The 21,762-nt window shown below is 35.8% G+C and overlaps 1 protein-coding gene and 1 long non-coding RNA gene across 2 annotated transcripts; one reads left to right on the top strand and one right to left on the bottom strand.

Annotated features, from left to right (window-relative positions):
- The first annotated feature begins 451 nt into the window (after positions 1-451).
- LOC140051479 (ras-like protein family member 12) lies at positions 452-21,675 on the top strand. Its single transcript, XM_072096701.1, has 5 exons — positions 452-1,065; positions 8,775-8,831; positions 17,634-17,707; positions 18,139-18,332; positions 20,379-21,675. The coding sequence occupies exons 1-5, from the start codon at positions 963-965 to the stop codon at positions 20,704-20,706; spliced, it is 756 nt and encodes a 251-aa protein (XP_071952802.1). The 5' UTR covers positions 452-962; the 3' UTR covers positions 20,707-21,675.
- LOC140052166 (uncharacterized) lies at positions 3,802-6,161 on the bottom strand. The gene is made up of 4 exons (XR_011845588.1): positions 5,835-6,161; positions 5,012-5,113; positions 4,631-4,740; positions 3,802-4,353 (listed from the first exon to the last, which is right to left on the bottom strand). It is a non-coding gene; the product is annotated as an uncharacterized lncRNA (long non-coding RNA).
- Positions 21,676-21,762: the final 87 nt, after the last annotated feature.

The raw sequence follows: 21,762 nt of genomic DNA, 5'->3' as shown, positions 1-21,762 counted from the left end.
CAAAACGGAACAGACATACCATTCAACCAGTTTAAGTTTAACTTAAAAAACAACATTATTATTAATACTATTAATAATATTAATAATACAAGAAAAGATTATATACTCAAACCACACAAATACACCGCAGATTTAGGAATTCAAATAAGGCGAGCTAAACCATAGTCAATAGAGTTAATTGATTGACTATAGTATTATGGTTAAACCAGGGAGAACCCACACACTTATCTCCGTAGGCCTACCCCACCCTACCTATCTACAATGTGGCTACATCAAAATGGATATTAATACTGCACTGTGTAGTATACAGTACAAGCATGGAGGAAGTATTGGTACAAGTAATGGGATTCGTTGTTATCAATGAATATTGAAAACGCCATCTATAGTTCAATTGCATACTTGAGTTATGCTCAGATCATACAGGCAGTATTTCAAACAATGTTGACCGAATTAGTTAGCCGTGAACATTCAGAACAGAATGACACATAATTTACACGTTCTGATTTGAAGCGATCAGAAGGCGGTTTATATCAAAGTACAGAACGTGTGCGTGAATTGGAGTTTGAATGAACATGGATGAACGACGTATGCTAAGAAGATAAAAGAGTCTTTTTTTGGATGACTCGAAGACGCTGTTTTTAAAATATAAAACAGTGTGTCTTGACATTGAAGGCTGTGTGTGGTGCACTGTGGACGTGTATTCATATAATTGAATTACACATTATGCGCATACCACATTAATAAGATGACACTTTCATATACATTGGATTACATGTGATAATTCGAAATAATATATATTTTTTTATTTTACAACGTTTGATCAAAATCTAAAGTGCTTTTAAAGATGCAAGAATAACCCGGTGGAGCCGTAAATATTGGAATCGTTCTAACATTATATTAGCAAATGGACCAAATAATGTAATATTTGGAAGATATTGTTGGAGATTTATTGGTTACGTGATATGTCATCAAGGTCAAAGATGAGGACGACAAGCAGTAGTTCCCTAGCAACTCTCCCAGAATTTAAAATTGCTCTGTTGGGTTGTCCAGGCGTTGGGAAATCAGGTAAGATGCTTAGTCGAACTTCAAGAGATAAATAATACGTATGGTTCACTTTAGACCTAAGGGATGTGTAAGTATGATGTTTTGTGTGCGGTTGTAAAAATATGAATATATGGATTTTGTCTTTATTTCGATAAAATTGTTAATTAATTTTCTTGGGTTTTGGCAAAAACCGAAATTAATAGTAGGCCTACAAGCATTTTTAAATAGTAGATGGTCCAATCTTCAACACGTGGTCCCTGATTCCAATAAATTATTAGAAGGTTGTTGCTTACAGGTGAGTAGAGTGGTCGTATACGGTAGCTCTCTTTCACATTGGTCCTAATAGTATAGTTGTCCGATATGTCAAGTCTACCCCGTCTACTGACTAGTCATTAGTGATTCACCCCGTGTGGTACAGCCGTATCGACAAATGATCGTTTCTCCTCCTAGCCTATTTGACAAATGATCCTATCTAGATATCTAAATATCGGTATTTTTAAAACTACGTACTGCGTACTTAGTTTAATTATAGCTGTGCGTACCAATAATGTCGACATTGATACTTAAGTCTACTTGCACAATTGCAGTTTACAGCGCTCATATTTTCAATTGCGATCGTAACATTACAACTTTTATGTCTAATGTTCTTTAATGTTTCCGTTTTTAGTAGTTTCACCGATTTGTAAACCCGTATGATGACTTAACGAACATTTCAAACTTCTCCTACTGACAATTTAATGACAGTGTTTGCCAGTCGAATCTCATGCAACTATAACTATAAATGTATTAAATAGTGCATTTTTATCGTCTGTAAATCTGGTTGTTATGCGAATCGTGATGCTTTCACGCAAAGTACTCGGGATTATAATTGATATGTTTTTATCGACATGGTTTTTTTAAGATCTTTGTAGTCGCTAGCTACCTTTAATATGTCCCTGATGAGCAAGATTGAATTAATTGATATATGTGAATGATGCTTGACGAAATGCGCGGGAAAAATTAGAACAGACAAGTGCTGTGTTCTGAATATCTTCATGATGTGTTAAAAATCTGCTACGAATTTGATGTGGTATTCCGCATGATTTCAATAAAGTGTAATGATCTGTGTGTAATGGTTAATTACTCGCATCTGGAATTATCATTAGAATGTAATGGTGGTATAAACATCTGCGCATGTGTGCGTTTGACATGATATCGTTTGGTTAGTAATGGTAGATTTCATGATGTGTCAATGGTTACCGTTAAATGACGTCACAATGGTGAACATTGAGTTGAAAGTAATTCAAAAAATTAGATTTTATTAACTCTGATAATAAGAAGGTAAATTTACTTTTTTGTTAAAATTTAAAAAAAATGAAATGTGAAAAGTGATTTAAAAATACACAGTTTATATTACGCGTTAAAAAAACATCATTCGGGAGCGGATTCGGGGGCAATTCCTATTAGGAAAAAAATTTGGGGCAACGAAAAAGGGCACGTAGGCCTATAGGCCTATGTTTTAACACTTCCGACACAGACACCCCTAAACAGTTTGTCTCAATGGTGGAGTCCCCTTAATAGGGTTTTATACCGTAAAATGATGACAGGACCACAATGTAAATCAGGTTTTCTTTTAGCGGATTGTGTAATCCTGTATAAAGATGTTGTTAAATAAATAAAATAAATAAATAAAATAGACATTTCGTTTCGACTACGTCACTATCAACTACAAAAACAGCTGCTGTTTACATTTCCTAAATTTATTTCTATTTATTTTTCTATCGACAACAGACGCACGCGTAGTATTTGTTTACACACATTCAGTTTGCGATTAGACTGATGTAAAGTTGACGAGATTTCTCTACAGTCTATTGAATACGGTACGAGGATGAATTTCCAATGTTCAAATCCATTCGTAATTTTCATTTGCAGTTTTTAGTGTAATATAAAGCTGTATAGTCACCGAGAACATCATGGCTGCAGTCGCGTGCTCAAATTTGAGTTAGGTTTACCGACCGACCGACCAACATAGTGAGCTGTAGTAGAGTCGCGTTTGCACGCGACTAAAAATTACTCGAAGAACGCTCCGCCATTATACAGATCGACAGAACGATCGAGCTGAAAGTAAGCTCATGAGCTTATATTGGAAATATAAGCACTGTTAATGCAGCTACTGATTCTGAATAATCCACGGATACCCTTTTTCGCTGTTTAAAAATCCTATTTGAATTGAGTCAAAATCATTCACAAGACTTCAACTATTACTAGAATATAATTTCGTACTTATTCTCAATTTAATTGTATCGTTTAAATGTTCTGATTAAACCGAATACATCGCATCATCAATCACATCTTACTGTTTGATTGTAATTTAAATGTGTTTTCATACACTTTTTATAAGCAAACTAATACAATTAGCACTGCTACTGTTCTTTCAAGAACTAATGTTAAAATATTTCTGTATAATGGCTATTAGTATAGTTTACGGCACGCTATCATCGATAGTAGTTTTTTCTTGTTTCTATAACCTCCGCAAAAACTTAATTTAAATTAATTTAAAGTATGGTTCAGTTTATATAAAACCACATGAGAAAGAAAAAATATGTAACCTACGATTTGACAGAGGTTACGATTTTAATTTTCTAACAGGTACCATTTCTTAATAAGCCCTGAAACGTACGACTCAGCATCTATAATAATACCCCAAAGTAATATTAACATGTATGATGGCACACTGAGAAAAGCAAGCAAGTATCTTTTTTTACAGCTACTCTCTTAAATTGGTCGACTGAATATTCAATCGATACGGTTGATTTTTCAACTTTTGGCCGACTGTGAGTAGGGACAAATCGGATTGATTGAAATAACGATTGAAGATTTTCAATCGATTCAAAGATTGAAAAATTTCAAACTAAGAAGATTGGAAAAATTATTTTTTCAACCAAAATCGATTGACTTTTTTGTTTAAATACGATGCTTAAAAAAGATACGTTTCTTATATATATTCCATTTTGATTTTATTGAACATAACAACAGTATATTACAATAGTCAAGACACTGCTGTAGTCTTTGTCTTTCAGTAGTATAATTATAAATTCAAAAACTATCTTATATGCCTTGGTGATATACCCTAATTCTTGGGAGGGCATCTACAAAGTCCACAAATATCATTCAGGAAAATATAGTGCAGCCTAAATAAAAGCCCAACCATGGCTTCTATAATGTGTCTGAATGAAAGTACATGTTGAGTTATGATGACCATCCAATTGACAATAAATATGGCTGTGCAAATTTTTGTCCTGAATACTATTTTCTAACATCTGTTGCATCCTGTAAGAATAACAAAAAGCATAACAAACTGTTATTTATCATAAAATATTTGATAAATGTACGCATCTTTAGTAGTAGTACTGTACTATCTTTATCATTGATAATTTTTTATTTTCAATATGGTCTTAAAAAGCAACGGTGAATAGTTTTGCTATTCAATATTATCAGAAAAGAGTATCATATAAAACTCTTTTCTCTAATTTAAGTAAATTTTGACATTCGTAATTTTTAAAATGAAAATAAAAACTGTACTATTAGTATTAATTAATATGCTTACATGGATATGTTGAATGAACAAATTCACAGCTTCTGATTTGGTTCATGCTCTGTAGAAGATTGAGACATATAGTATGCTTCATATAAATCAGCATAACAAGACCATTAGGCCTAGTGCACAAAATAAATTATAAAACATTAATAATAGTAACACAAATAGTAAAAATAATAGGCTAGTTCAGATTCAGTCAAGCCACCAATAATTAGGCAATCTTTTTCTAGCATCAGGTCGGTATGTCGAGTAGTTTCTTCTAGGTTGGAAATATTTTTTAATCCAGTCCCTGTTCAGTTTTAAAGCTTAAAAAACACGAATTTATACACAATTGACATGTATAAATACAGTGATTTAAATACAGATACACAACATATTATTATTACTTACTATCAAAAAATAAATATAAATCGTTCAAGATGATGTCCATGTTGTTATTGTGAATGATTGCAGCCCGAAACATCATTGACATTGTGTAGTCAAGCATTTTTCCTGTGCAATAGATAGAAATAATATGTTTCTACTAAATGTTATAGTACTGTACAGTATACACAGTATAGCCTATCGTCATTATTTATTAATATTATAATTATTAATTATATCATAATTTATTCGTAGGACGCCTAGCTAGGCTAGGCCCTACTAGAGGCTCTAGCTATAGGCCTAGCTAGGCCTCTAGGGCCTAGTCTAGGAAATAGTATTAAAGTAGGGCCTAGGCTTAGTAACTAGGCCTAGTCTAGCCCTATTTATTAGACCTAGCTCTTCTCCAGCTAGACCTACTAGTTAGGCCTAGCCTACTAGGCTAGTACTAGCCTAGGCTAGCTAGGGTAGGCCTAGAGAACGTCATCAAGAATTACAACAAAGTAACGTTTTTTTAGTATTCATTAAAATTGTTTATACAATGGAAATGCCTATTCAACTAGGCTAGGCCTAGCCTACCCTAGATAGAATAATATTCAAGGCATAACACATTTGATTTAGTAAATTTAACCTAGGCTACTCACTAGCTAGGCCTATAGCCTAACTCGGTAACCGGCAAAAATAAACTCGAGCCGTAACCGTACACCACACTCGCTGCTGTCACGTCAACTAGCCTACTAACTAGGCCTAGATCTGTGCTGTGGCCAGAAAATGTGCGCGGTGGTGGTGGTGTGAATGTAGGCCTCAATGTAGCGTATGCCTTAGATTCAATTTAAAATAAATGATTACCAACCTTCTAAAATAGATATTGATTCAATTGGTATATGTTACGAATACGGTAGCTCGTAAATTGTAGGCAAAGAATCTAAAATACGATCGAAGAGCATGAAGACACTGACTCTGAAGATCAGGCGGGCGGGAAGCGAGGAGAGGGAAGACAAACTTTTGTTGTCCGCGCGCTTTCACGTCACAATATATTAGGCGCTGATTGGATGTTGTAATCAAACTTTCTATCAGTTGAAACTTTATTTTCAACTGGAGCGTATTTCACATTCATGAATACCATATTCAGTCTAAAAAGTTTGGTTTTAATCATCAAACGTAAATACGATCGAAATTTCCAATCGATGAATTTAAGAGAGTACATTCTCGCGCTAACCTGATGACAGAAACACAACCGGTATTATGTGAAGTTTTCAATTTGGCAGAAAACCAATTACACCTCCAAAAATAGATACTTGATTGTTGAAACTAATGCAGGCGTATACATTACAAATTTGTAATAAATGGCAATACATGTCTAAAGTACCTCATTTCTGGTCAGTTTGTTAGTTTAGCATTTCTTTGAACTGTGTTGAACGTACAAAAATGTGAATGCATTTGTATATAATTATACTGTACAACATAAAGAAGAGACACAAATAAGGCATTGTTATTGTTATGATTCCAGATAGTCGGAAGTACAGTACACCTGTTAAAGGGGAGCTCCAGGTTTAAAATGTCTATTTTCTATTTTAACCCAGCTTTTTCCCGAACAGCGGTTAAGCGGGCATGAAATATGTCCTCTTTTCCTTTTGCGGTGCTACATACAGGATAAGCCATTGAGGCTGTTACTAAACTATAAACAGATGTTTTCACAAAATCTGACGTTAAACTGTACCGAGAATCATCAGTACATTTAAGATACTACGGATGGGATTTGAACCACCTCTAGCCTGGTGTTGATATCTCTAGACCATACCACACATACACCCATCCACCCACGCTTCTCAACATCGTACCTTGAACACCGCTGCATTTATGTTAGCCTCTTCTGTAAGAAGATAATTATTCATGGATTGATTGATTGACCGAATCCTATATTAATATAACTTTTATTTCCATTTAGGAATAATCGTGCATCGAACTATTTAACATTAGCATACTAATACTGTAAATTGCTGTATAATGGGTCAATCACCAAACCCTAAAGCAATGACGTAGACCTAAATATAATATACATTTTGAATCTTTCCTCTGGTTATAAATTCAGCTGCGACTCGGTCGTGATATTTACCGAAACTAAAATGCATTTGACCTTTTGTAACCTTAGCTTCCGGTTTCAAAATGTCACTTATCATTAATCGTCCACCATCTTGCTGTCGTGGGGATCTACTTTTTGTTTTGCCAGGTGGAATGCTATGGATTTATTCAAAATCCTGATCACCGACAATTTTAATAAAATCACGTTCCGATTATCTCTAAAGGAGTGTATATCCTTGCCCGAGAAATTATTTATAATTAGGTTTCAGTGACTGACTACAAATGGATAACCGTAGGCCTACGTTCACCGTTAGAGCATTTTGAATTATTATTATTTGATAGGTTACCGATTGGATCAGTTAGATAGTTTCGATTCTCGGCGTGAAACTTAACCTTGACATAATAGGCCTAGACCGTGACACGCGGGTTTAAAACCATGTTATCATTCTCATTTAATGTTACAAATTATGAAATGCGTATCATATTACTACAACTCATTTAATACACGTTGAATAAAGTAATTTAAAATGACAATATTCAGTTGAAGACAGGTGCGGATTTACACTTATTCCTCGTTTGAAGCTTGGTTAAACGTGAAGGCATGCACCGTCCGATACCGATGGATCATGCGCCATAAAAGTGGAAAGGAACATTTCTTCATGAGTATGCCCATAGAGATATTATATAATATCTCTATGGTATGCCAAACTACATTACGTTCTTTCTCTTTATTATGTCTTCGAAATCTCATGCAATTTTAAATCGTACAGTTCACAATGTAGACAGGTAGGCTATGCCTAATATTGGCATAAAGCATGTAGGCCTCAGATACGACTAGGCTACTCTAAATACATATTTCGATTTACCATATTTGTATTAGGCCTACCATACCATTATTATCTTATTAGAAGGAGAATAAGGAGATAATCCCGACTTTCATAAAGCCCTATCTACACTATCAAACTTTAATTCCCCAAGAAAATGTGTCGCTACCATAGGCCTATGTGAGCCTCACTACCATGAGCACATCACATTGTCAAACTTTTGATAGTGTAGAAAAGCGAATAGACTCTCAATATATGGCCTCTGTTCTGTGCAATAACAATGAAATATATTATATTTCATAATATGGAGACGGGAGAACATTACTGATTTCCCACATGTCATAAATCAACGAACAAAACATTTTGAAATTGTAATTGGTTTTTTAAATAGTTTCCGCAATGATCTCATATTCCTATAGCGTCCGTGAGACTCAGTAAAAAATGTTGATATACGCTATAAAACATAGACAAAAGTCCTGACAACCTTTAAAATATCCAAGAGATTATAGACGCACTGGGACTTGCACCATACCTTATACCTGTTATAATAACTTTTTTTTTAATAATATGAAAACAATATTGATTTACATTGAGGAAGGTGAGAGGCGCCAGTAGGCCTACTCAGAACCGATTTTTATAACGAATATGAATACTAAGAAAGACGTACTTAGTTAAGAGGTGAATTTTTTATTGATATTTACTATTTATGCCCATTTCAATTTGAGTAAATACATTTTAAATGGCGTAGACTCCGTAAAAACTGTCGCCAAATTCTAGGTACAAAATCAAGTTATCAATTTACGCTTTAAGTGCGTACAGAAATATGTTTTCTTTCGTTTTATTTTTGTCGAAATACTAATAGTATTATATTGATTTATATCTTTCAGCCCTTACAGTCAAGTTTATTACCAAACGATTTATCAATGAATACGACCCAACGTTAGGTAAGCACGATGCTAAATGTACAAACTTGTGCTCAAAAAGACAAGTTGCAAGCGATAGATTATTCGAGCTGCCGCTTGTCATTGGTCAATTCGCTTGCGTTGCGTCTGCGTCTTTCTTGCGTTGCGTATAGTGGGAAACAAGCTTAGGAAACAACGCAATGACGTAAGCGCAATAACCAATCATGATGCGATTATCATGCATCGCAAACACTATGACTGATATGATGCTAAAAGGTTTTATACACATAAGTACAAATCTAGAATTGATCACAGACTAAGCTCCAGCTACACATATAAATAAGACGCCTTCTTGTAAGAATCACCATTTCCACAGTACAATGACCTACATTTACGCGATTCACCTCTTCAGTCTAGGCAGGGAGACTCCCTGGTCTAGGCTAGGCCACAGACAACTTCCATCCCTTTGACCTATAAGTACCAAAGAGCATAACTCATGATGCAGACGTTACTTGTCGCGACGTACTATTTTACACCTGTCGTCATGGCGTAATTGATTACACACCCGTTGGAACGCTACACCTTAAAACGAATCAATCATGTTTGGTCGCGTGTCTAACCAAGACAACTGATGATGTACAAATATATACAAACAATACGTCGATGTATCCCTTGCATTTCCATGAATAAAGGGTAGTCGATCCTCCTCCCTAATAACCTTCACTCAAAATGCAACATCTATATAAAGCACTTCCCACAATTGTAAGGATTAACAACAGGACACTGAGCTCATCTTGCCAAGATCGAAACTCGTAACAACAATCCTTTGATCTTAATGTCTGTCTGCAACAACTACCAAGAGTTCTGTACTGTCTGAGAAATCTACATAATCTCCGCGGCGTGGAAATGGACGTGTTGCAGCCTCGGATGAATCCTTTGGTCTTCAGATCTCAGCATCCTATATTGTTTTGATTACTTGGGTTAACTATGTTTATTTGCATGGAGCCCATCTTCCCGCCAAAAGATACAAAATCATGACGCACGTTTGAAAGCGCGTCGTAATCCATTTTATCGATAGAAAGCAATAACGAAGTTTATTTTCGTCTAATCAGTCATCACCTCATGTTCACTGTGCCAATAAACCACACGCTACACGGATTATTATTCTTAATCACAAAGTCAAAGTAATGATGTAGTGTAGACAGGTAAAGGTGTATCCATCACGCACATATTTACGTCACAGATTGGTGTAAATGTAATCTTTACTATTTATTCAGGTGTAACGACTCGAAAAGAAAGTTATTTTTTTAGCGCTGCATTTCTACACGATAATGACGCTATTTTGGCGTCTTTAGCTCTGCTGTATATCATTGTATAGTAGGCTAATTATAGGCAAATTTTGTGATAGGCCTACAGATACTTTCATATGTGATCCATGTATCATAGACCATAAGACTAACACTATAACATAATACAGGCACATGTAATACATATGTGATACTGTATTACAGAATGTACGGACCTGTGACACTCTATAACATAATGCCATAATGTGGTGATACAGTAAATCCCGAGAACATGCAATCTGTTTTAAGGCATCTGTGATTCTCGACGCAACCACCGCCAGTGTGACCGTCTTGTGTGGACAAAGCTCACAAAACGCGGAGCGGACGGGCGGCTGAGCTGCGGAAACCCGTATACGGTGCGTATACACCCTTTAACCCATCTCAAGCGGCAAACACAGAAAGTCAACTCGAATAATAAAAGTCCATGCTAAACATGAAACCTCTCAAACGTTATGGAGTGATTAGACTTAATAGGAATCAATAATTATGTATAGAAACGAAGAACTATCTTCTGAAAACTGAGACTGTAAACGGAGGATGTAATTCCAGATAAAGTATCTTTAGTTACAAAAAATAATTAAAATAGCGAGTTCACCTGATACTTTAGATTAGAAGGGGTATCCCTTCTGCTTCAAGATGATATTCAATTGAATTTCAATCAAGTTTGCTGTTTAAACATACTTCCTTATTTAGGAAGGCCTTGACAAAATATTGTAGGACTCATCAGTCACCTTCTCTATCTATCTGTAGGCCCTACCCTGCATATATAAATTTGTTTTCATTCATCAGTCGACCAGTATTGTTCGTCTTATACGTGGGTCCTTCTCACTTTATTTCTTCATAAGATATTGCAGATATAATAATATCGAAATTAGTGTGTGGATTAAACTGACGTTATTTCGAAATATTTCCTTTATTATTATCCCCTAATAAAGCTCTGTCTACACTATGTATGAAACTAGTTTGACAAAAAAAGGCGTGATGTGCCCAAATATGGTATAGTGATATGCCCAAAGGGTAGTGATATGACATCATCATGTCCATATATGAGCACATAACATTTTTTTGTCACATAAAGTTTGATAGTGTAGACAACGCTTTACCAACCCTGGCTTTACAAATGATTATTTTGAAATATATGTTTTTACATAATATTCGCTATAGGCCTATACCTCTTTGTGAACGGTACGATAATTATGCAATAAACTTCTTAAAAATATTTTGGATTATTTTAAGGATACTCATGATAGTCAAGATTCAAAGTGAATAGTGTTGGTGATAGATTAAATTATCCTAAGGTCTGCTTGACCTTTTTCATTAAATGTTAAATTTAATTAAGTTTCCAACATTCCATTTATCACATACGAATCACATTTATCAACGTACACGATCCTAACCGTAATAACACATGCAAATTCATTTATATCTAAGCATTGCTGCTGAATGCAATTTTCTTATTAAAGACCACTCAGGTTTAGTGGCCTTCAACAATCTATCTAAAATTGCTCTATTCCAATTCCACTCATGAATCTTCTTATTAAGCTCCTGTTTACACTATCAAACTAGTGTGATGTGTCCATATATATAGTGATATGCTTAAATATGGTAGTGATATGGACACATCACATCATCACAGTGCGATGTTCTAACATAGTCGTCTGCTCGATTTAATTCTATATTAGATATAATATAAAGATAGGCCTAATACAAACATAGGGTAGACATTTCTCTATGCCTGTTACTCATGCATACGTTTTACTATAATTATGAATTATGTTTAATTTCATTATTATTGATTCGTGGATATACAACGATTTTAAAAATAGAACTTGTCAAGAATAAAAATAATACGCACAATCATAAATAATTATTCGCGTTGGGAATTTGATATAGGCCTAGAGTATAGTACTGTATAAGAATAGAGTAGACCTATCTTATGATGAACAAAACATGTACAGTAATTAGATTTTGTTATAAAAATTTATCATTTAACATGGCGCCGAATTGCGATACCTAAGTGCTGAACTTATCTAATTGGCGTCTTGGCATTACATCATATGCACGTGCTTGGTGGGTATTAAACCGTGCTTTTTGCGATACACGTCTTTACTATCAATCTTCAGCCTGTGTTACGCACTTTCTATCTAATGAAATCCATTTGCGGGCTAGCGATTGCAACATTATCGGTAAAGATACAATTTGTTATAATCAAACCATCAGTTAAATGACAACGTACGGTAACCTCGTTTATTGCAGGATAGTGCGTATTTATGTACAGAATTAACGCAATTTCGGATTATACGAGCCACAGGCCTGCTCGCTGCAATTCACGTAATCATGTCTGTCTTGCGTACATGCACTTATTTAATATTATTATGCCAATACTAGATGTTATTAGTGAATAGATAACGCTACTAAACTAGTTTGATATATCTGTGTTATTGAAATGCTTTGCTTTTTTATTAGAGCACAATAGTACATTCTCTAAGAAAACAGCATGTAATCGCCAACAAATAAAAAAAAAACATTTCTAACTTTAGATTTTATATAGGCCCTAGGCCTAAAAACTAATAAAATCATAAGAAAACAAGCCGTTTAGCAATTTAATGTTTTGAACGATATGTTGAGCTGATAGGTAGAAATGGTTACCTCAGCTTAACCAAGAAAGCCTAGACATATCACACCCTGTGCCCTTTGTTTAAGTTTGTATCACGTGCCATTTAGTATTCAGTTATTGCACAGTAAAAGTTCTATTTAACGGTTCTATTGAATGGTTCTATTACTGTACATGGCAGGTTAAAAAATAAATTTTGTGATTGTTGCCGTCTCCACGCCCGAAATCGGAGTTGCTTTCGGCCGGCACTGATAAAAGATGGAAGCAGCGGATTAATTGAAGAAAGTTGATGCTAGAAACGTAGTGTGTGTATCTCGCCCTCGTTAAATAAAGTAAATCTTTCAACTCACAAAATATTCTCCCAAAACATTCAATTTAATGTATACTACTAAAAACGATGTAGATATGCATCCAGGTCAAACCATAGAAGTAACATTATAAGTATTTCAAATCCAACCGTAGAGGAGACATTTACAATAAGGATCCGGGTACAGAATACAAATTCGTTAATAAATCTTCAGTAAACTTTTCTCAGCTGGGGAGTTTAATTTTGTCACAACAAACAGATTATGGTGAATGATTTAAAATGAAAATGCTGTTTTAATGGTTTTAGGAGAGGATTTTGTCGGTTCTTATTTATATGATACGGACAAATGTCAGATTTGTACGCTCTGTTCCAGATACTGCGGTACCAGTTTACATCACCATAGCAGAGTTCTTCACAACCAGACGTTCTACATGCGTGTCAGCCAAAACAAAGTCCTGGGGTGGGTGATGACGGCTCCCGAACAAGTTTCATATAGAATACAATAATGAGACATACAGGATTGACGGATGGTTTGTAGGGCCCGCGAATGTAAACATGAAAAGTGTAAAGATTACCGCAAATTTCAAAAGAACATGGTAACATGACTAAAAACAAAGCTGGCACAAATGTCAGTTTCAAAGCCGGTGGTCTATTCAACGGGGCCTTTGTACATTCTTCTTCAGATATTTAATGTACATTATTTTTAATTTAAAATTACCAGTTATGACCTACTTGTCATAGTTGCTTGAAGGCAAACTAATCCATGCTCTATATTTGGTATGCCACTTACTAGAGAAATTATGATTACATGAAGATTATATAGACCTACTCGAGACATTTCGAATATTTTAAACTCGTAAGATTTCTATCAATTCCATAGGAAGATTTATCAACCGTTAAATAACTATAATATTTTCTATATTAATTTTAAAAAGTTTATTTTTGATTTAATCTTTAGAAAGATAAATTAGGGGAACTTGGTCACTCGTTGGTACCAATATACAAGGGTGTACATTATCATGTGTCGTGGAATTGTGGTGGTCATGGTAGTGGAAATAATAGTGTTGGCCAGTATAGTAATTGTCACCAGTCATCAATGTTTGCAGCTGTCACTAGGTAGACCTTAATTGACTATTGAAAGTCATCTAATGTGTATTAATTATTTGTAATGCCTGTCGCTATATTCACTCGGTGACTTTCAATAGTCAGTTAAGTTCTATCTAGTGACAGCTGCAAAATCGAATGCATTGTAGCAGTAGGGAGTTGTAACTTTCTGGTAGCAGGATCTGACAGGATGACAATGGTTTTCTTGACAGCAAATTTTATGTCCGTATCCATTGTTGTGGTGTTATTTACAGGACGAAAGTGCCGACACTACAGCTACACTATCATGGAATTCAGAATGATGGGGTGTGTGCATCAGTGTTATTATTTGTGGTGAAATAATGATGACATTACATTATATACTGGTGTCTAAATACGTAACATTTTAATTAGAGATGTCAAAGAGTGTAACTATATCAGTAGACTAGTTGTTTTCACCAACCGCCGATCACAAAATCGTGACCAACTTCAATAACTTCTTAAAAGCTTCAGCCAAGGGCAAACATTTTCAAACGTCAAGATATTATTTTCATAAGAAACAATATTCAAAAACAATCCGAGGCTGTTTTGTATCGAATAACCTCTTTTAATTGCGGTATGACTTTGCCTTCGGTCCGTCTACTCGTCAGGCGGTCCACACCGGTGAAAGAGGGTGATGATCTCATAATTGGTTATTTTCACTGAATTCATTATTTGTCATTGTGTACCGTTGTGTCATATATCATGATATTACTAGCGTATTATAAACTGATTTTCATATTACCTTATAATATTTCTAAAGTGCCATATTTATTAACCGTTCGGGGACATCGACTTATGACTCATGGCAACATTTTAGTTGGTCTCGTTTGATTTCCTTTCGTTGCCAACGTGTACTTTGTAGGTTAACCGGATTTTACATGACTTTCGACCAAGTCATGTCCGACATACGGAGTGATACCAACAACAAAAAACCATACAGTGGTATCGGGATTAATACACAATCTTTCGTACAGAAAAGATTACCATAGGATGACTCCAAAACTGGTCCATATTAGGCCTACTTGACAATATCGTTAGGTATTCTGCACCACACTTCAACGGCGAACGTACGCATTTCAGAACGGAGAAAAACGTAACCGAATAGTATTATTCTCGTGTACATGATTCGGGTGGGTTTCTGAATTACAGAAATGTTATTATTTACTAGTTCCGATAATCAACTAATCTTATATTATATTTATTTTATCTTGAGCTGATATTTACTTCCAGACAGTTCGAATACCCTTAGGCAGTGATGGCCATGAAAGCAAACCAAAGATTATTTGATTCCATTAGAAATATAGGCTTTTTTTTCTATTGTCTTCGTGTGATGTAATTTGTATTAAAGAAAAATGGGCGTCACGCTTCTGTGTGATGATTCACGCTATTATAATATTAGTGTACTATTGGAGGGTGCCATTTTCATGTATTTTACATGGATTATTGATAGATATTCACACAACGTGTTAACTATTAATAATTATGGCTACTAGTCGTTTAGCAGTTTATAATTAAGTAATGGAAATCGGGAACATTTTCGAATCAATCAAATCAATACTGTATATAGCAGAATCCCTCCGGGGAGTGGGGGGAGGGCACCCTTATTAAAGGGAGTGCCACTTTCCCGCGAAACGAACCAGAGTGTTTCTAACACAATGGTCACTGAAATGTTCAGAAATATGAAATTATGACAATAATATTGTAAAAAGCACATAGAATGTTTGTAGTTACCATAATTTTCTAACGGTTCAATCCGGTTGTATATAAATTAATAATGTTTATAATAAATTATTGGCAATATGATTTTTCTTACATTGATATAACTGTATTAGTCTTTTATAATACATTTACAGTACGTGATTGTCTATCATGTGAGGGCGCTATGCATGAAACTTTACAGTCATAAGTAGGCCTCCCTTTTCCGTCTTAAGTTGGTATTATACTGTATTAAAACATTAATAATACTGTATATTAATTTTGTTTTGCTTTACAATTTCGTATGTGTTAATTTAGCTGAAAGGGCCTTCAAAATATTATCATCTTTATTATTTGTCATCAATCTTTAATAATGACTTACAAGTTTCTGATAGAATATTTGATAAATTATTTGTTTGGCTTTGATTTACCGCTAATCAATCTCGAGTATACACATTGGACGCTGGAAATAATATGGTAGGCCTAGTATTCGCACACGTGTGTAGAGTGATATTATTGACTGATGGAATGTCAATATTGTTTATTTCCATCATTTTATTATCCAACATTTCGTAACACTTTCAAATCACTTATTAATTTGGGCAAAAGCCAATCAACCGTAATTAATTTCCAATGTTTATATTCAAATAACGTTAAGTGGTTCGTAATAGCCATCTTGTAAATTTTATGATGTAGATTGTCGACTTGTTACTTGGAATTCGTCTTCTATTTTGAACTTTTACGACGAATAAGAAGACGTGACACGTGCCAAGGTCATTTGTGACGTCACTTTGATCTTGGCACAACATCGGTTCATTCATACTTTTTAAATAAATTTATAGGAAATATCATATTTGTTCGTGTAATTCTCATAACTTAAAATTATAAAATAAACCAGAATGGTGTTCCGACTAGGACGCAACGCAAGTAGCCTAATTTAACCAATCACAAGCGATGGATTATCGAGTTGTCGCTTGTCATTGGTCAACTCACTTGCGTTGCATTTACGTCCTTGCGTTCCGCCCTAATGTCTGTTTCCCACTCTACAGACGCAACGCACGGACGTAACGAAACGTAAGTGATTCGACCAATCACAAGCGATGGATTATTACAACTGTTGTTTGTCATTGGTCAACTCGTTTGCGTTGCACTTACGTCCTTGCGTTGTGCACCACGTATAATATGCTTTTATAATCCTGTCGGTGATGTATCACTTTACTGATAGCTGTTATTATAAATTCTGACATCACCGTTCAAATGTCATTGTGAGTGAATATACATCGTATTATTAAATTGATTATGTGTTTATATTCCGGTCCTGCCTACGTACAATAAAAATAATTACGGTAGATGACAAGATACTCTATATACAAATCATTCACCTCTGTAATACACGGTCATCAGAGTGATTTCGCACGCAATGAAAATGATCCGTATAAGTATTATGTACGGTGACCGTAATTGTACTAGATTAAACTAATTAAACCGCCCCAGCGGAGAGGGTAGTGGTTAGCGGTTAGCGGTTGGGGTGGGGGTGGACTGGCGGGCGTGAGTACCTCATTCCGGTTGGAGGAGTGAGGTAGGCCTAATGAGATATGAAATGATTGTACTGGGATAGGATAGCTCCTGTGTGGGCGGGTATATTTGCTTGTAAACAATTGAATTATGATTGAGGATACTCATTGTCCACAGTGCGTCGTTGACTTTTACTTTTTTTGACAATTACAAGAAACTTAATTTATTATTTTTTTTTTCAGAGGATTCGTATACTAAAAAAGATACTGTTGATAACCAGGTCGTCCTTATTACGCTTCTCGACACAGTCTTCCAGGTTAGTAATCCGGCCGCCGGTCCAATTGGTAAATATTGCATGAAAATGTAAAAGAATCTCCCATCTCCGTATTTGTGCGTAGGAACTATAGAGATAGACCTCTTAAAACACCTTTTATTCTGCGCGAACCATCTCCTGGATGTCGTGGCCGATATATACACGCCACAAAGCCATCGATGCATAGGAATTAGGAACATTGGATATCGAAGCGGAGAGGGTTTCTGTGATTACCGAATTGTTTGCTTTGGGACACTCCTATTCAGTGAACAACCCTATTAAGAGGACACTTTCACGTGAAACGAACGTGGGGTAATATATCCTGCGATCCTTATTTAGAGGAAACACCCCTATTATTATGAGAAAACCTAATTTTTGGATCCTGGCGGCGTCTTCTTAATTTTTACTGTAGGCCTATATATTCTGCTTTATAGGAGGCACGTGACATTGAACGGTACCTGGATTGGTCGGATGGTCTTTTGGTTGTCTACAGTATTACAAGTAAACAGAGTTTTAATGAAGCAAAACAGCTACTTCAAGATGTGTTCGAATTACAGAAAAACAATGGTGAATCGACAGAGATCCCTGTCGCCCTCATCGGCAACAAAAACGAAATGGAAAGATACAGGTAAGCCTAGTCTGGGCTCCAGACGGAGTTTTTTCTTAATATTAGTAAAAATATAAATATTTTTGCACATATGGCGTTTCATACGTGTATTTTGTATTTTCAGACAAAAATCGCGGTCGAAATAAAAACAAATAAATAAAAAAACAAGCACGAGTGTGCGATACTCGGGGTACAGCGAAAGAAGCTGTAATGACGTCATAAGACCGCGCTACCAAATACGGCTATACGGTACCATCTTCGAGACGTGATATGGCTGCATCCGGTTTGAAATTAAAAAATGCGGCTCTATAGCTTTGAGGAAATGTCACTGTAGTATATTCATGCTAAATCTGAGCTCAATACTACCATGAATAAGGGAGGAGTAGTACTTTATAAATCGCACTTTTTGCTCAATAGTGTCCAGATGGAAGAAGAAGAGGAAAAGATGAGAGAGTCCTAGACTCAGGTACCCCGAGTAATAAAACGAGATATACTCTATATCATATTACGTATACAGTATATTTCACCATAAAGTTAAAAAAAAAATAGGTTTCGCCAGGGCTCGAACCGGGACCTTCTGCGTGTTAAGCAGACTTGACAACCACTACACTACGAAACCTCTTACACTAAAAATGTGGGTTACAGAAAGTTTTTTAACCCATTTAAATTACAAATAAATGGTAATAAGCACAAAGCAAAATAAACATGTGTAAAAGTGATAATTACCGATTACACAAAATAATTATTTTAAAAAATAATAAAAATAAGATATACTCTGTATAATTATCATATTGCGTATACAGTACTTTTCACCATAAAGTTTAAAAAAAAGGTTTAGCCCGGGCTCGAACCGGTACCATCTGCGTGTTAAGCAAACGTGATAACCACTACGCCAAGAAGCCGCATATAACTACATAACACTGTGGTGTGTGTCACACATTGTGGCTTCTTAATTAAACAAATTAATTAACAAATAACAATAGGTGATCATTTTATTCTAAATGATCACCTAAAAAGCACGAATGTGCGATACTCGGGGTACAGCAAATGAAGCTGTAATGACGTCATAAGACGGGATGTGACGTCACATACACATCAATAACCTACCAAATACGGCTATATGGTACCATCTTCGAGACGTCATATGGCTGCATCGGGTTTGAAATTTAAAAATCCAGCTCTATAGGTTTAAGGACATGTCCCTGTAGTATATTCATGCTAAATCCCAGCTCAATACTACAACTAATAAGGGAGGAGTAGTACTTTAAAAATCGCACTTTTTACTCAATAGTGTCCAGATGGAGAGGAGAAAATGAGTAAGTCCTAGACTCGGGTACCCCGAGTAAAAACAATACAGACTTGGGGCAAGTCTAAGGTAAGCCGGTCGACTCGGTGGGAATAAGACGCTGTGCGCATGACAGAAAATTGTACTTAACACAAATTGCTAATTGCAACAATATACAAAGTGGTGGTGATGATGATGTATGAATGTTTAGGATATGACAGATGCTCCTTCTTAAAGCTCGGTTCCCACTAGTGACGCAACGCAAGGACGTAACGCAACGTAAATGAGTGAGGATATGACAGATGCGCCTTAAGACTGGTTCCTTTTATGACGCAACGCAGTACACATGCGCAGCGCAAGTTTTTGAATTGACCACAAGCGATTAATCAATCGAACTCTCGTTTGTGATTGCTAATATTAATGAGAAGCTTGGTTCTCATTTGGAGGCAACGCTAGGACGTAAGCGCAACCGCAAGATAATTTCGACAGTCATTGATAATTGATGATGATGATCCTTTGCGCGAACCAAGCTTTTCCCACACTTGGGCGCAACGCAACGACGTATGCAAAACGTAATGAAATTGATCAATCGCAAGCGGTAATTCGGATATCCATCATTCGATCCATCAAATTAATCTCTTGCTGCGCGCTTACGTCGTTGCGGCGCCCCAGTGGAAACCTTTGACCATAGTTCCTCTACTTCCTTGACTAACCGATGACTGACGTTCTTTCACTAATGTTTTCTTTCTGTGTTCGAATTGTGTACAACATTATCTTTTCAGACAAGTGAGTAAAGATGAAGGGACTATCCTGGCTACCCAATACGCATGCGCATATCATGAAGTTTCAGCGGCTGGTGACTTTGAAGATGTTGAAATTGTGTTGCACAAAATGGTTCGTGAAATTAAGAGAGAAATCGAGCGACATATGCCAATAAAACCACTTTTTATATCGGAAGATAAACTATTATTATCGCCTTCTGCGGCAACGAGTAGTAAAGAACGAGGTGACAGATCAAAGTCTCCGTCGCCAAAACCACCGAAAGTAGTTCAGAAAAAGACTGTAACAAGTTTTAAAATATTCAACAAAAAGGGGTTCAAGATATTTTAAAAGACGAGAGCTTTCATCTTTGTTTTGTGATTTAGCTTTATTACCATGGCAATCAAACAACAGGACGCTGCCATGCTCGACCAGATCACAGGTTTTACCTCTAGTTGCGACACTATCAGTCTCCTCCCCTAAACGCTTGACTGATTTTTGATTGGCCAATCAAAATGAATGTTTAGCAACATTGTCAAAATGAAGGTTAACGGTTAACATAATTTCAATTCATGGGGAAAAAAGAAAAAATCTGAAATATTGTGTCTAGTCTACGGCTTTGTATGATGGATTCGTCGAAGCCTAACCGCAGATCCAAATCTGTTACGATATCCTATCTTGGCAAGTCGAGCTCAGTGTTCTGTTATTTGATGGCCTTGGTTCTACGAAATATATGTTATTATTCATTCTATGTTATACATTATTGTCAAGCCGAATGTGCGTTACATAAGACGTGATTAATGCCTTAAAAAAACGTTCACACTGCGCCCGGATTCCGGTCCGGTGACCGGATAAATAATCCGGATTCCGTACAAAACGTTATTACGTGTGTGGTCGATAAAGGTAAATGCATCCCGGAAGTCTTCCCCGTGCACCGCACCGAATTCGGGCTGTGTGATTTAACGTAAAGCTTGGTTCCCACTAGGACGTAACGCAAGGACGTAAACGCAACGCAAGCGTTTTAACCAATGGCAGCGAAGTTATAGACATCTAGCAATCACAAGCGAATAAGCCATCGCTTGTGATTGGTCAATTCACTTGCGTTGCGTTACGTCCTTGTGTTGCGTCGCTAGTGGGAACCACGCTTAATGCTCTTTGACGTATCATGAATGAATATGCGTTTTTTACGTTTGGATGGATTGACGTGACTGATATTTAGTTTGTATTACTTATTGAAGTAAATATATAAATGAAAGAAATGATGATATAGTAAATACTTAGCAGAATATGAAAAGCAAACATGTCGCGATATACTGTTACTTGAAGCATGGAAAACAAAAATGTAAGTTAAATACTTATTTCTGCCTAAGTATCTCAATTGTTCCTTGCAAATGTATAATAACAATA

Source organism: Antedon mediterranea, chromosome 6, assembly GCF_964355755.1.
Source record: "Antedon mediterranea chromosome 6, ecAntMedi1.1, whole genome shotgun sequence".
NCBI classification, from domain to species: domain Eukaryota; kingdom Metazoa; phylum Echinodermata; class Crinoidea; order Comatulida; family Antedonidae; genus Antedon; species Antedon mediterranea.
This window is presented reverse-complemented; position numbering and strand designations above follow the sequence as displayed.

Excerpts from the sequence above, each read along its gene's own strand:
- LOC140051479 (XM_072096701.1), top strand. The coding sequence starts at position 963 with ATGTCATCAAGGTCAAAGATGAGGACGACAAGCAGTAGTTCCCTAGCA. Across the intron at positions 1,066-8,774 it reads TCCAGGCGTTGGGAAATCAG|CCCTTACAGTCAAGTTTATT; the intron begins GTAAGATGCTTA and ends TATATCTTTCAG. Across the intron at positions 18,333-20,378 it reads AACGAAATGGAAAGATACAG|ACAAGTGAGTAAAGATGAAG; the intron begins GTAAGCCTAGTC and ends TTATCTTTTCAG.